The 12,163-nt window shown below is 48.1% G+C and overlaps 1 protein-coding gene across 1 annotated transcript in view; it reads right to left on the reverse strand.

The window, feature by feature from the left end:
• Positions 1 to 343: 343 nt before the first annotated feature.
• Positions 344 to 12,163, reverse strand: part of ABHD2 (abhydrolase domain containing 2, acylglycerol lipase) — a gene marked incomplete at both ends in the record, with an annotated part of 78,537 nt that continues 66,717 nt past the window's right edge. The window contains 6 exons of the mRNA XM_080691693.1: positions 344 to 444; positions 1,544 to 1,735; positions 4,931 to 5,002; positions 10,607 to 10,686; positions 10,757 to 10,949; positions 11,773 to 11,857. Coding sequence (XP_080547819.1) covers positions 344 to 444; positions 1,544 to 1,735; positions 4,931 to 5,002; positions 10,607 to 10,686; positions 10,757 to 10,949; positions 11,773 to 11,857 — 723 coding nt within the window. The remainder of the gene's footprint in view (positions 445 to 1,543; positions 1,736 to 4,930; positions 5,003 to 10,606; positions 10,687 to 10,756; positions 10,950 to 11,772; positions 11,858 to 12,163) is intronic.

Raw genomic sequence — 12,163 nt, forward strand, 5'->3', positions numbered from 1 at the left:
CCAGGCAGAGCAAAGGTCCACCGCCCAAGCTCTGTGTGTTGATGGCTGGAGAAGGCGAAGAAACGGAAGAGCCCGCTGGCAAGTCTCAGCACCTCAGGATTTAAAGGCAAACTTGTGTACTTGGTTTTTTAAAATTTAATTAAACTTATTTATTCTTTGGTGCTGGAGCTTAAACCCAGGGACATTCTACCTCCCAAGCCCTATTTTATTTTTTATTTTGAGACAGGTTCTCACTAAGTTGCTGAGGGCCTTGCTAAGCTGCTGAGGCTGGCCCCAAACCTGTGATCCTCCTGTCTCAGCCTCTCAAGTACTGGGATTACAGGCATGTACCACCACACCCGGCTCAAACTTTGCACTTGAACAGGGAGGACAGACGGGGTGGCCAGAGCTTGGCTCCTCCAGCCTGGGCTGCAAAAGCCCAGATGGGTAGGTGGTAGCCGCCGCCTAAAGGTACCAGAGTAAGGGCAGGTTGCTTCTGGGGCTGTGCCTCGATGTCACCCTGCCAGCAGGCAGGACGTGTGTGATGGCACCTTGATTTCTCAACGTGACCACATAAGAAAGAAAAGTTAGGACCAGAGTGCGAGGCACACACATTCCTGCCAGGCCCAGGGATGTTTTGGGAAACTACACATGCAGACTTATTTCTGCCTTCGCAGTCGTCCCGTCAGACACTGGCATGGAGCTGCCCCAGGAGGACATGGCTTTCCTAGCTTTTACCCTGTCCTGAAAGTAATTTATCAGTGGAAACCAAAGCCCAAACCACCGCCCCAAATAGCTGGAGCACTTTGAAAAATACCGAGCTGCTCAAAAGCCTGAGGCAGGTGTTCGTACAATTATTCCCATCTTGTAAGTTAAAAATATAATATATTTAAGTTGGGTGTGGTGGCGCACGCTTGTAATCCCCGCGCTTGGGAGGCTGAGACAAGAGGATCATGCGGATTCAAAGCCAGCTTCAGCTACTGAGTGAGGCTCTCAGCAACTCAGTGAGACCCTGTTTCAAAATAAAATATAAAATAGGTCTGGGAGTGTAGCTCGGAGGTAGAAAGCCCATGGGTTCCATCCCCAGAACCACAAATATAAATATAAATAAATAAATAAATATATATTCTACTTAATCTATAAATATGTTAGTATACTTATATGTATTATAAAAGTATATTTATATGTTACATTTATATATTATATATTTACAGAATATATATACATATATACATATACATATACATATACATATACATATACATATATATATATTAATGCTGCTTGGGGTCAAAGGGATAGGAAGTGGTTAGAATGGAATCCTAATCCAGCAACTCTGGCCTTTTGGCTCTGATACTGAAACAGGAACCACTGCAGGTCGGGCCACGCTAGGGCAGGGTGAAAAGGTCTCAGCTCTGGACCCAGAGCCGACCTCAATTTTTCTCTCCAAGAACCAAAAGAATTTAGCTTAGGAGGCACAGGAATCAGGGTCCAGTATGTAATAGGAGACAGGGAAATGAAGCAGGTCTCCCATGTAGGAAGGGGTTTTGAGAGGGGCACTCACACTGGTGGGCCTTTGGCGGCCACCAAAAAGGCATCGTCAAATCACTGCTATTGCTCTCTGCTTTGCCGGTGCTACAGCTCTGGAAGGTGGCTTGCTGCTCTTGCTTGACTACGGCTACTGCCGTGGCCACTGCTGCCTCTGCCACTGCCACTTCATAGCCGTTACTCTGCTGGTGCCGGTCCCTGCTTCTCTCTTCTCATAGTGGCACTGCTTGATTTATTCTGGAGATCCCAGCTTATATAGCATGGAAACTCTGCTGATTGGTCCTTAGATTTGGGTCCAGATTGGTCCATTTTTATTCCCTCTTTGGAATCCCTATCAGTCTTGAGCTAGAAGTCAGGGAGAGCTGCCAGCCCTGGCCCTTACTCCAGCTCACCACGCTTTCTCTTTTCTCATTCCCTCTATTCTTCTGTTAGGGAACAGGGGTGATCATCGCTCTTGAGAAGGCCAATGGAGGGCAAATGGCAGCTAGGGTCCAGGAGTGGGGTTCTCGGGCTCAGGACGATCCAGAGGGCCGTGGTAGAATTCTTTCAGGGCTGTTAACTTTGGTTCCATCTGGAGCACTGTCTATAGCTTAATCTCCTCCAATTGGTAAGACACAGGCCTGACAATCATGTTAAGCAGATATGGATTAGATGGCAAAACAAGCAACATTGAACAAAGGGGCACTGCAAAGGGGAGGACCCAAGGCCAGATTTGTCACCTCAGAGATTGAAGTAGGGATTGTTACATCCTGGTCCAGAACCAAAGTTGTCTTGTAAAATGTCAATAATTTTTCTTTTTCTTTTTTGGTATTGGGGATTGAACCCAGGGGCATTCTACCTCTGAGCTAGACCTCCAGCTCTATTTTATTTTCTATTTTGAAACAGTCTCACTAAGTTGCTGAGACTGTCCTTGAACCCGTGACCCTCCTGCCTCAGCCTCCCAAATACTGGGATTATAGGCATGTGTCACCATGCCTGGCTAGAGGCCAATAATTCTGAAGTTGTGTTTGGGAGAGTAGAGGTTTTCCTCAACTTGGGAAGAGGTATTTATCCAGAAGCAACACATTTCGTTAAGCAATGCACAGGTACTTCCACGCAAGAAGGTAAAACATCAAGTGCCCAGAGATGAGGAAGCACTAGAGAAGTAGGGGAAATAAGAGTCCTGTTGGGCTTCAATGGCCCTACAGCTGCTTTCTGGTACTGATGTACTAAGCTGGTGAGATTTAGTTCTGAGCACTCAAAAAAGCCATGAGCAATAGAATGACTTATCCCTGATAATTCTAAAAGAGGAACAAAGAAGCAAAGAAAAGAAAAAGAAAAATGTATCCTTTAGGTCAAGGACAGAAAACCAGTGACTGTCTTTGGGGATATTTGAGCCACAGGATGTAGGGGCACAAATGCCTCTTTAATGAGGCGTGGGTTTACACTCTAGTCTCCAAGACCCACTAGGATTTTGAAAACCAAGGATGGGGATGATATAAGGGCTGTTGCAACATGTCAACAACTGCTAGTTTAATAGACTGATAATGAGAAAAAGCCCCTCTGGATCTTGTGGTTTATGAGGGTATTGTTTGTGTTGAGAGAAACAGGTTGGGGCTTTAAGATGAATGACCATGGGTTGGGCTGGAAGGACTCAAGCCATCCTGTCCTTGGTGGCCCATATGTCTGGGTTTCTACTTATGGCAGGCAGCATGCTTACTTTGGATTAAAAAGTATTTTTTTTTTTTTTGTTCTAAGTTGAGAGAGAAGATCCCTCCCCAACAATGGGCATAACTAAAAGTGAAGGTGATAGAAGATATTGTCCTCCAGAACAATTAAGGGGAGGTATAAAATATCGGGCCAGGAGCTGAGCTGGTGCCCAAGGAGACTGGTTGACCTTTTAGACCTAGGGCTGTGGTAGAAAGTCAAGACAGAATATATAGCTCCGGTATTTAGTAAAAAGTTGATCACCTTGCCTTGACTCCAGGCTTACTGAGGTTCCTCTCTGGTGATATCAGTGTGAATAGGAGTCTCGGAAGTCCCAGGACCTGTCAGTTGGCAGGTTCTTGGCGGACCACTTGTGTGAAAGGCACTGACTCCTGGGTTCTAGACTCCCAAGGGCAGTCTCTCTTCCAGTGGTCTCCATCACAGATGGGACAGAGTCTGGGAGGTGGACACCTTCCCCTGGGACACTCCCTTTTCCAGTGTCCCAGCGGGCTATACTGGTGGCAATCATCAGTGTTTTGAGTCCCTAGGACTGAGGAAGGGATTCTCAACACTACCATTAATGCATTGGTTTGTTTCTGCTTGGATTCCCTCCTACAAGTTTTTTCTGGTCTTGGGTATAAAAAATTGAAATAGCCAATTTTAAGAGGTCATTTAAGGTATTGGTCCCTGGCCTGAAATCACCTTTTTGGAGTTTTTGCCCTATAACAGAAGCTGCCTGAGTTGTGAACTTATCCTTTAAAAGGATCTGGACTTAGCTGGGCATGGTAACACCATGCTTGCAATCCCAGCATTCTGGAGGTTGAGATCAGAGGATCGAGGTTCCTGGACAGCCTCAGCTACTTAGTGAGGTGCTCTGCAACTTAATGAGACCTTGTTTCAAAATAAAGAATAAAAAATAGGGCTGGGTTCCATCCCTAGACCTAAAAAAAAAAAAAAAAGGATATGGCCTTCAATAAAATTTATGTCTTCTGGGATACACGTTTTCATAGCTTCCCTTAGGAGTTCTAGAAAGGCTGTGCGATTCTCCTATGGTCTTTGGTCAATGGTGAGAAGTTTGGTATAGTTTTAAAGGTTTGGACTTAGTTGCTTGAAAGCCTTTCACCACACAGGTATAGAAATATGCCTGTGACCTTAACTATCCTCCAAATTATAGTCCCACTTGGGGTCCTAAAGAGGCACAGCCTAATTGCCTATGGGGTATCTAGAGGAATCACTTGTATAAATGTCATCTCATTAAGTAATGGCATTTGTTTAAAAATTTCTACCAAAAGTGATCTACAGAATCAATGCAATCCCTATTAAAATACTAATAATGTCTCAGCCTCACAAGTGCTGGGATTACAAGTATGAGCCACCACACCTGGCAGAGGGATGGATTTGCAATTTGCTATTGGGCTTTCTTAAGTCTTAGTAGTGCATACCTTTTTTGGGCTGACGCTGCTCCACCTGGCCCAGCTTGTCAAAGAGTTTGCATGGGCCGAGGGAGGAGGGAGGGAGCCCTGAGCTCAAGGCTCTGGGGTGTGGTGTAGCTCTGCTGGCTGAGACCCTACACCTGGGTCCAGAAAGGTCAGAAGGAGAAGAAAACACCACTGTCATCCAACCAGCCCAGCACCTTTATTAGGTCACATTCACCTAGTCCTTTCAAAGGATGCTATTGGGAGAGATTACAAAAATGCCGATTCGATTCCTAGCTCACTCAGTTCCTGGCATTCTTGCCTGGAGAGGATGCGCTTTTGCTTTTGCTTTTGCTTTTGCTTTGCGAGGACACCTGTGGGCCAGTTGTGTCTTTGGTATTTACCTGTGGGCCAGTTGTGTCTTTGGTATTTGTATGCGAGGCAGGGTTAACATCAGCTGGGAGGGGAAACCAGAGTGTTGTGCATTTTCATTCAGCTCATGCTTAATGAACAATCCATTTAGATAGAAAATCCCCACTGTACAAAGCACACACAGACACGCCACATTTTCAGTCTTTATTTTTTTTAAGTAAAGAAATTCCATTGAATCAAAGATAACAAAATTACATTTTTTGTTTGTAACATCTTTGTTCACCACCACACAGAATCAAAGTAGAGTCAAAAGTAATATGAGAACATAAATGATCAGGACACCATTGCTTAGTATAATTTCTTAATAAAGGTAAATATCCTCATATTTAGAAAAAATTGCATTGCTAGTTGCAAATCCTAAACACCTCGGTGTTGAGGAATCCTGTCTCCCCCTCCCCCATCCCAAAGATCCAGCCACACAGAGGCTTTCAAAACACAAACTCAAAACTACAGTATTTCCAGGGCAGCATTTTAAATTTTGGAAAACTCAAAGAGAACACCACAAAATAAAACCAGAATCAGGAATGTCAACGTGAGGGTTCTCAAAAATCAATTTGGAAGCAGATCTGTCAACAGAAGAATGTGGTTGAAATGAACAGAGTCTGACCACGAAAAGGAGAGATACAAACTGGTCCCCTCCCCCCGCCCCAGTGTCACTAAGGCAGCTGCCGTGGCAGAAGTCAGAAGCTCAGGTACAGTGAAGGTCTTCCTGAGGCGGCGGGAGAGACCCAGGCCCTCTGGAACTGGTGCGGAGAGGTGAGGAGATCCTACTTGGACTTGTGCTTTAGGAAAACTAAAGAGGCCACGATGAAAACCAAACGAAACCTAAGGCCCACATCCAGGAACTTTGGACCTGAAGGAGAAGCTCCTGGCACCAGGAGGGAGCAAGGGATGGACAATTCCCGGGGACTCTCGGCTGCTCCGGGTGGGGCCTGGGAGGAGAAGGCCTGTTGAGACTGAGGGTATTCTGCAGGTGCTATACATGGACTGTCCCCAAATTATGGCAACAGTAGATATCTTGGCTAAGGGGGACCAAAATGGGGAGAAGGTAGCTTATAAATCTCTATTGTTCCCAATTGATGGGAGTCTAGTTAGAAGCTGAGAACTTTGTGAAACTCACAATGCTTGACTTAATCCACCAGTGAGAAATTCACTTCAGCTGATTGATCAGAGATAAAGTTCTACCCACCTGCATGCTAGGAACATAGCAGATTGAGGCTTCCAAAATGGCAGCTGTCTACTTTCTGGGAGTCTGAGAGAGGGGAGCTGGATGAACTCTGTGATCTGCTTCCAAGAGCCACTGCTGAGACGGGGCTGCAGCCGCAGCACACAGGCAGGGGGCAGTCTTTGCTGCGGATGGTGTTCCAGTCCCTTCTGCCAACAGGGGCTCACTCCCCGCCCCCAGCTTCACATACAGCTTGGCAAAAGCAATCCTAGCTCATGGAGAGGGGTACTTCCCTCTGCTTAGACAGCAGAGGTGGAAGAAAACTTTGTCCTCAATTGCTTGGCTCCTTCCTAAGTGCCACAGGCAGGCCATTTTCATGGCTTTGGAAGCATCTATTTTACCCAAAGTGGCTTTGAACAAGAGTAAGGCCAAGAAGATGGTGAGGTGCCAGAGACGAGGTGTTGGGTCCATCCTGGGTCACTCGTGTTGTTGAGGCTTAGGATGTGGGGCATAGCATAAGGAGCCCACAGGCTCCTTGAGGATATTCTCTGGCTTTGCTGTGGTTTTGTTTCAAACTTCCATCACAGAAGAATTTGAATTCTTACAACACAATATTGTCACCATACCAGGGAATCCCCTAGAGGCAAGTTAAGGCTTTCTGGGCAAAGAAAACAATTTCAGATGATATAGTGACAGAATGCAGCAGTGCAGTGATTCTGAATAACTCTCCTGCCTGCTGAAGGGACAATGGCCTATGAGTTCTTGGACTCGACGTGATGTTTCAGTGAATCTGCACTTCAGCTCTAAGTCTGGACTAAGGCCATGGGAAAAGAAAAGCTTCTCACATCTTGGACACCTGCTTGCCTGGCAAATGCAAACAAGCACACTGGTATCGTTTCTCCGGAGCTGGCAAAATCCATCTCCAGTCACCCAGTTACAAAGGGAGCTCTCATTCTGACACCGCCGTACAAGTTCAGCTACCCAGAAAGTTCGCCTCAGTGGGGACAGGTTTAGAATGAAAGCCGGAGCAGGAAGGAAGATGCCTGGACATTCTCCCTGCTCTGAAGGATGGAGATATTGTCCTTGTCCTAGTGGTCAGGACCTGCCAGCCAGGAAACCACCCTAAGAATAGCAAGGGTACCGAGACGGTAATGGGGACTTGGAAGAGAAATCAGTCAGACATGAGGTTTGGGATAAAATCCAGGACCCTAACCAGGAAATACCGAATGCACAAGCTCCCTCATTTCAGGTCGCCTCAAGGTGAGCCTTGGGCTGTGACGCAGACATTTCCACCCGCGAAGGCTGTAGGCTACGCTCAGGCGGGTGTTCAGCAGTGATGGGGAAATGACATGTGAATGAAGTGTTCTTAGAGATGGTTAGAGATGAAATGAGAGGCTTAGACAAGAGCAGGGACTGCCCACTGGTCTAATGTGAAGTAGACAGTGGGGACCAGAAGCCAAGTCTCCCCAGCCTAGAATGCCACATCAAGAGGGGAGTGCTCCCCGACAGGTGCACCCCACACTGCGGTGGGACCTGCAGTGTCAAGTGCTGCAGAGGAGCTAAGGAACAGCAGACAACCTCCTCTCTCCATTCTGCTCTGGGATCATCGGTGCAAACTCACTGCCAGAGAGACAAAAGGTTTCCTTCAAGTCTGTGAAACTCCCTTCTGACATAAGCGCGTCCCAGGGACCTGACGCCGTTTTTCAAGTGGCTGCGAGCGGTGTCTTCAGATTGTATGGAAGGCAGGAAGCACAAACAGAGAAAAGTGGGTGCTCTTCTCTCCCTGGTTTTTAACATGTTATTCCTGCCACCGAATTGTCTAGATCTATGCGATATATAGCCTTCATTTGATTTTTAAAATAGAATATTCAAACACTTTCTAAAAATTCAGTCTTGGTTTTAGCCCAAGTAAGCCCTTAGCAGCCAGAAGAGCAGTCACATTATCCTCAGAAATGAATGGCTTCGGGAAGAAGAGCGAAGGAAAAGAGATGACCTACATAGAGCGCACCGCTCCCGCATTCATTAGCGAGTTTGCATCTCTACATCCAGCGCCTCTGTGCGCTCATTCAGGGCCAAACAAGACCTCCCTGTGAGGCGGCCACAGTCATGTTCTTATTTCCATGCCTGAGAGCCTGGACCTTGAATAAAGGGCTTCAGTTGATTTCATGTGAACCAAAATGGAATGTAAGTGCCATTCAGAGTCCCACAGCGAAGGCCTCAGCTGGGATGCACCACCCCGTCCCCACTGCGGGGAGGGTGTTCCTGCTGTGTGGCCACAAAAGCTCTGCCGGGGCCCCTCTCCTCCACAGGGCCTCTGCCTGCTCCCAGGACACCCCACCCTCGTGTGTGCACGTGACCACGGGACTGTCTTTGCAGGAACCTGGGCCACTACTTGTCACCGGGTCAAGGATGTAGCCCCAGGAGAATGGAAGGACCCCCCCTACCCCCTCCTACCAGGGACCAAGATTCAGGCCTATTCCATTATTGCTCAGCTGATCTATTTTCACAAAAGAATGAGAAATGCAGGCAGTGACAGAAAACACGTCCACGTATCTTCTAGAGGACAGCTGTGACTGGGTGGAGGGGAAAGTAACAGCAGACTAGCTCCCACACTGAGGGGCAGATGATAAAGTGCCAATTTGTGCTAAAAGAACTCCAAGAGAAGATGCATTCAAGAACTGATGACGTGTGGGAAAAGCCATCAGGACAGAGTTTAGTGAGCGTGAGAAATTCTACCGAAGCACAGCGGAGACCACAGCGGCCTCAGTCTTCTGAGAGGACGGCTGTCTGATGGTACTGGGATGCCAGTGCTGATTGTCAAAAACAACTTCTTTAGGTTTGGGAAATTACCACCAGTCACCCGGGCCACCATCCCAGGGGCCCTCTTCCTCCCTCACACCCCATCCCTGCCCACTCATCGTATTCCACTCTGTCCTGGAACCTAAGGAAAGGAAGTGAGGAAATATATATATATTTTTAAGTATACAGGAGATTCCACTCATAGTTTTGTTAAGTTCCAGATAGCAACTGCTAATTTCTTTTTTTTTTTTTTTTTTCAAAGTACAGGGTTCTTAGACATTCAAGTACCACAGGTTTGGAGAAAGGAGTACTTGAAACCTACCTAGAGTGACAGTTCCACTTGACAAGACATTTCGGAAAGGTCTAGTCAACAGATAACAAAGAGAAGCTATTCATTGAAAAATCTAGTTTCAAAAGGACACCTTCTTCCACTGGAAATATCTTTCTTCGAGCTCAGATCCAACTTTCGAATTGTTTGGTATCAAAGCCCAGAGTTAGCACGGGTTAACACAACTAAACTTGAGTGCTTAAAAAGACCCCCAAAATCTCTTTATATGAAATGAGGGGGGAAAATAGGGGAAAAAAGGCAAATGATGGTGTCTCCATGCGTAGACTGGGAGGGAAATTCCCGGGCTCCCTGGAGGGAGGTTTTCTCAAAGCTCAGGAAACTGAGTTTGTCATTGAACTTCAGAACTGGTGGTCACCTTGGCAATCCACCTGGTCCAAGTCCCCCGTTTCACAGGAGTAGAGACTCAAGCCCCAGGGACTTTTCCAGGGTCATATAGCCGACGAGAAGCAGAGCCAGGGCTTGGCCCAAGTGCCCACTCCCACCCAGGGCCTTTCTGGGGCATCGTGCCCTGATTACAAGGGCAGCCACATAGCCAGGCCTTGCTGCTCCCGTGGCCCTGGGGGTGAAGAGACACCGTTGACTATAAATTTCAATAAAAGGAGCCACCAGGATGTCTGAATTAAAGGTGCTACAGAATGATGTTTCCCAAATTTGCCTGGTGATGAGAGTCCCCTGGGGCACTTGTCAAAAATTAAAATCCCCAGACCTCTTCCCAGACCCACTGAGTCAGTCTCTCCAAGGGGAGGGGCCTGGGAGGCTGAATTTTTAGCAAGTGCCCCATGTAGCTCTCAGCAGCAGCAGCAAGGCGTGGGGGGCCGTCTTAGCAGATGACGGGGAGGAAACTTGGCTTGTCGCCAAGAGGTTCCACTCTGGCCGGGAGGCCCAGGCCTCCAGAAAACCCACGCTGAGTCACATCGTTAGCACTGGCCTAGAATGGTGAGCTCCTGTCACCAGGGTCTACGTAAGGACGCATACAACCACTATACGACAACATACATCCTTCACTGTTCTCGGGGAAAAGCCTTTTGATTGGCAAAGTAAAATGGCTGTTGAGACACATTTTTTTTTTTTTTTAATAGGGAAACTAGATGTAATTGGCTTAAAAGCAATCAGATGCTGAAAAAACCAGACAGGAAGGTGAGAACCCTGTCGTTTGTCACCATGGCTAACAATGCAATGGAGAAAACCAGTAACTAAGCACAAAAATAGCCTGGGGCTCCCAGGGGCAGCCACCTGCTTGAGACAGGTGAGCATGGCGGTGGCCCCGCTGACGGTGTGAGGTCAGATCCAGGTCACCGAGGGAGATGGGAGACCTGAAACAGCGGGGAGGGACGTGGGTTCCAGGGGAGGGCCGCTGGAGCGCGCCAGAGTCCGGGGCCTCACTGCAGCTCGGCCTCCATCTGCTCCGCGTCGGAGCACTGCAACTTGTTCCGTTCCCACTGGCAAATGGCATTGGCGTACTCCACCACCAGCTTATCCATCCATGTCAGTGGCTCAGGGAACAGCACAGAGCCCTCAAAGAAGCCCAGGTGGCCCCCGTGCAGAGGCAGCACGAACATGACGTTCTCCCGTTTCTCTGCAGGGAAAGGCAGTGAGTTACCGCAGGGCGCGCGGAGGGCAGCGGGCAGGCTGCTGGGCTCTCCTCCCAGGGAACAGTCACCTACATGGGCACCCAACCTCTCGCTCTGCCAGGCAGGTGAGACAGGGGACCCAGGCAGTTTGGGAATCAGAGTGGCTTTGGTGGAGAATGGTCACCAGCTCTGGAAATCCTTGGACCTTTCAGATTTGACTATAGCAGAATCATCAGGAGGTTTTCAAAGCTCCCCGAGTCTAGGCTGCACACAGACCATTTAAATCAGACCCTTGGGGGTGGGAACAGGGAGGGGAACACAGGCAGTATTATTGCTAAAAGCCCCAGCTGCTGACTGGTTATGCTCCCTGACTTTGTAACCTGCATCTGGATTACCTACGATATCTGGTTAAAATGCAGATTCTGATTTAATAATCTGAGGGTGGGCAGGCCCTGAGGAGGCACTCAGACTGCTATTTATTACAGTACAAGGAGATTCCAATGAGGCCGGTGAGTTTTCATCCTGGGCATTCACCTTCAGGACTAAGACCTAAAGCTGCAAGTGTGTCAAAGGGCACCCCGGAGCTTCCGATGCCGCGTGCTAAGTGTTGTCCTGACGGTTAATGCCCGGAGCCTGACATGAACCTGTGTTTAGCTTGGTCCTACCCCGGAAAGGCCACCACTGGAGATGTGTGCACAGGACTATCAAGTCAGGCATGAGCTGTCCCCAAAGAAGCTGGCCTCCAGGAGCTGAGAGCACACCGAAGGGGACCGATTTACTATGGCAATTTGTTGAGTGGCTGGAGGAGCAGTAGGAAGAAACACTTACCTGAAAGAGACTTCGGAATGGTTAGAAGGCTTTCATGCACCAAGGGGTCATCAGCTGCGTTAACCAGCATGAGAGGCACATAAATCTACAAGAAGTGAGGCAAAATTAAATGGTCAACTCGTTTTTCCAGACTTCATTGACTCAAAGCTCAAATTCACTACTGGACGTGTTTTTGGAGCAAAGGGGAGAGGGCCACAGCTCAGCTTGCTAGTAGGTGGGCTAAGGGTGCCTCACAGTCACCGGCAGTGGGATGAGTTGCGGGTGCCACCGCGACCCCCACCCCCATGCAAGCAGGCATCGCAGGTGCATGGAACCCAGGGCCATTCTATCTTTGAGCTATACCCCCAGCCCTATTTTTTAGTCTTTTATTTTTTGCAGTACTGGGGATGGA

Source organism: Muscardinus avellanarius (genome assembly GCF_963383645.1).
Source record: "Muscardinus avellanarius genome assembly, chromosome: 3".
Taxonomy (NCBI): domain Eukaryota; kingdom Metazoa; phylum Chordata; class Mammalia; order Rodentia; family Gliridae; genus Muscardinus; species Muscardinus avellanarius.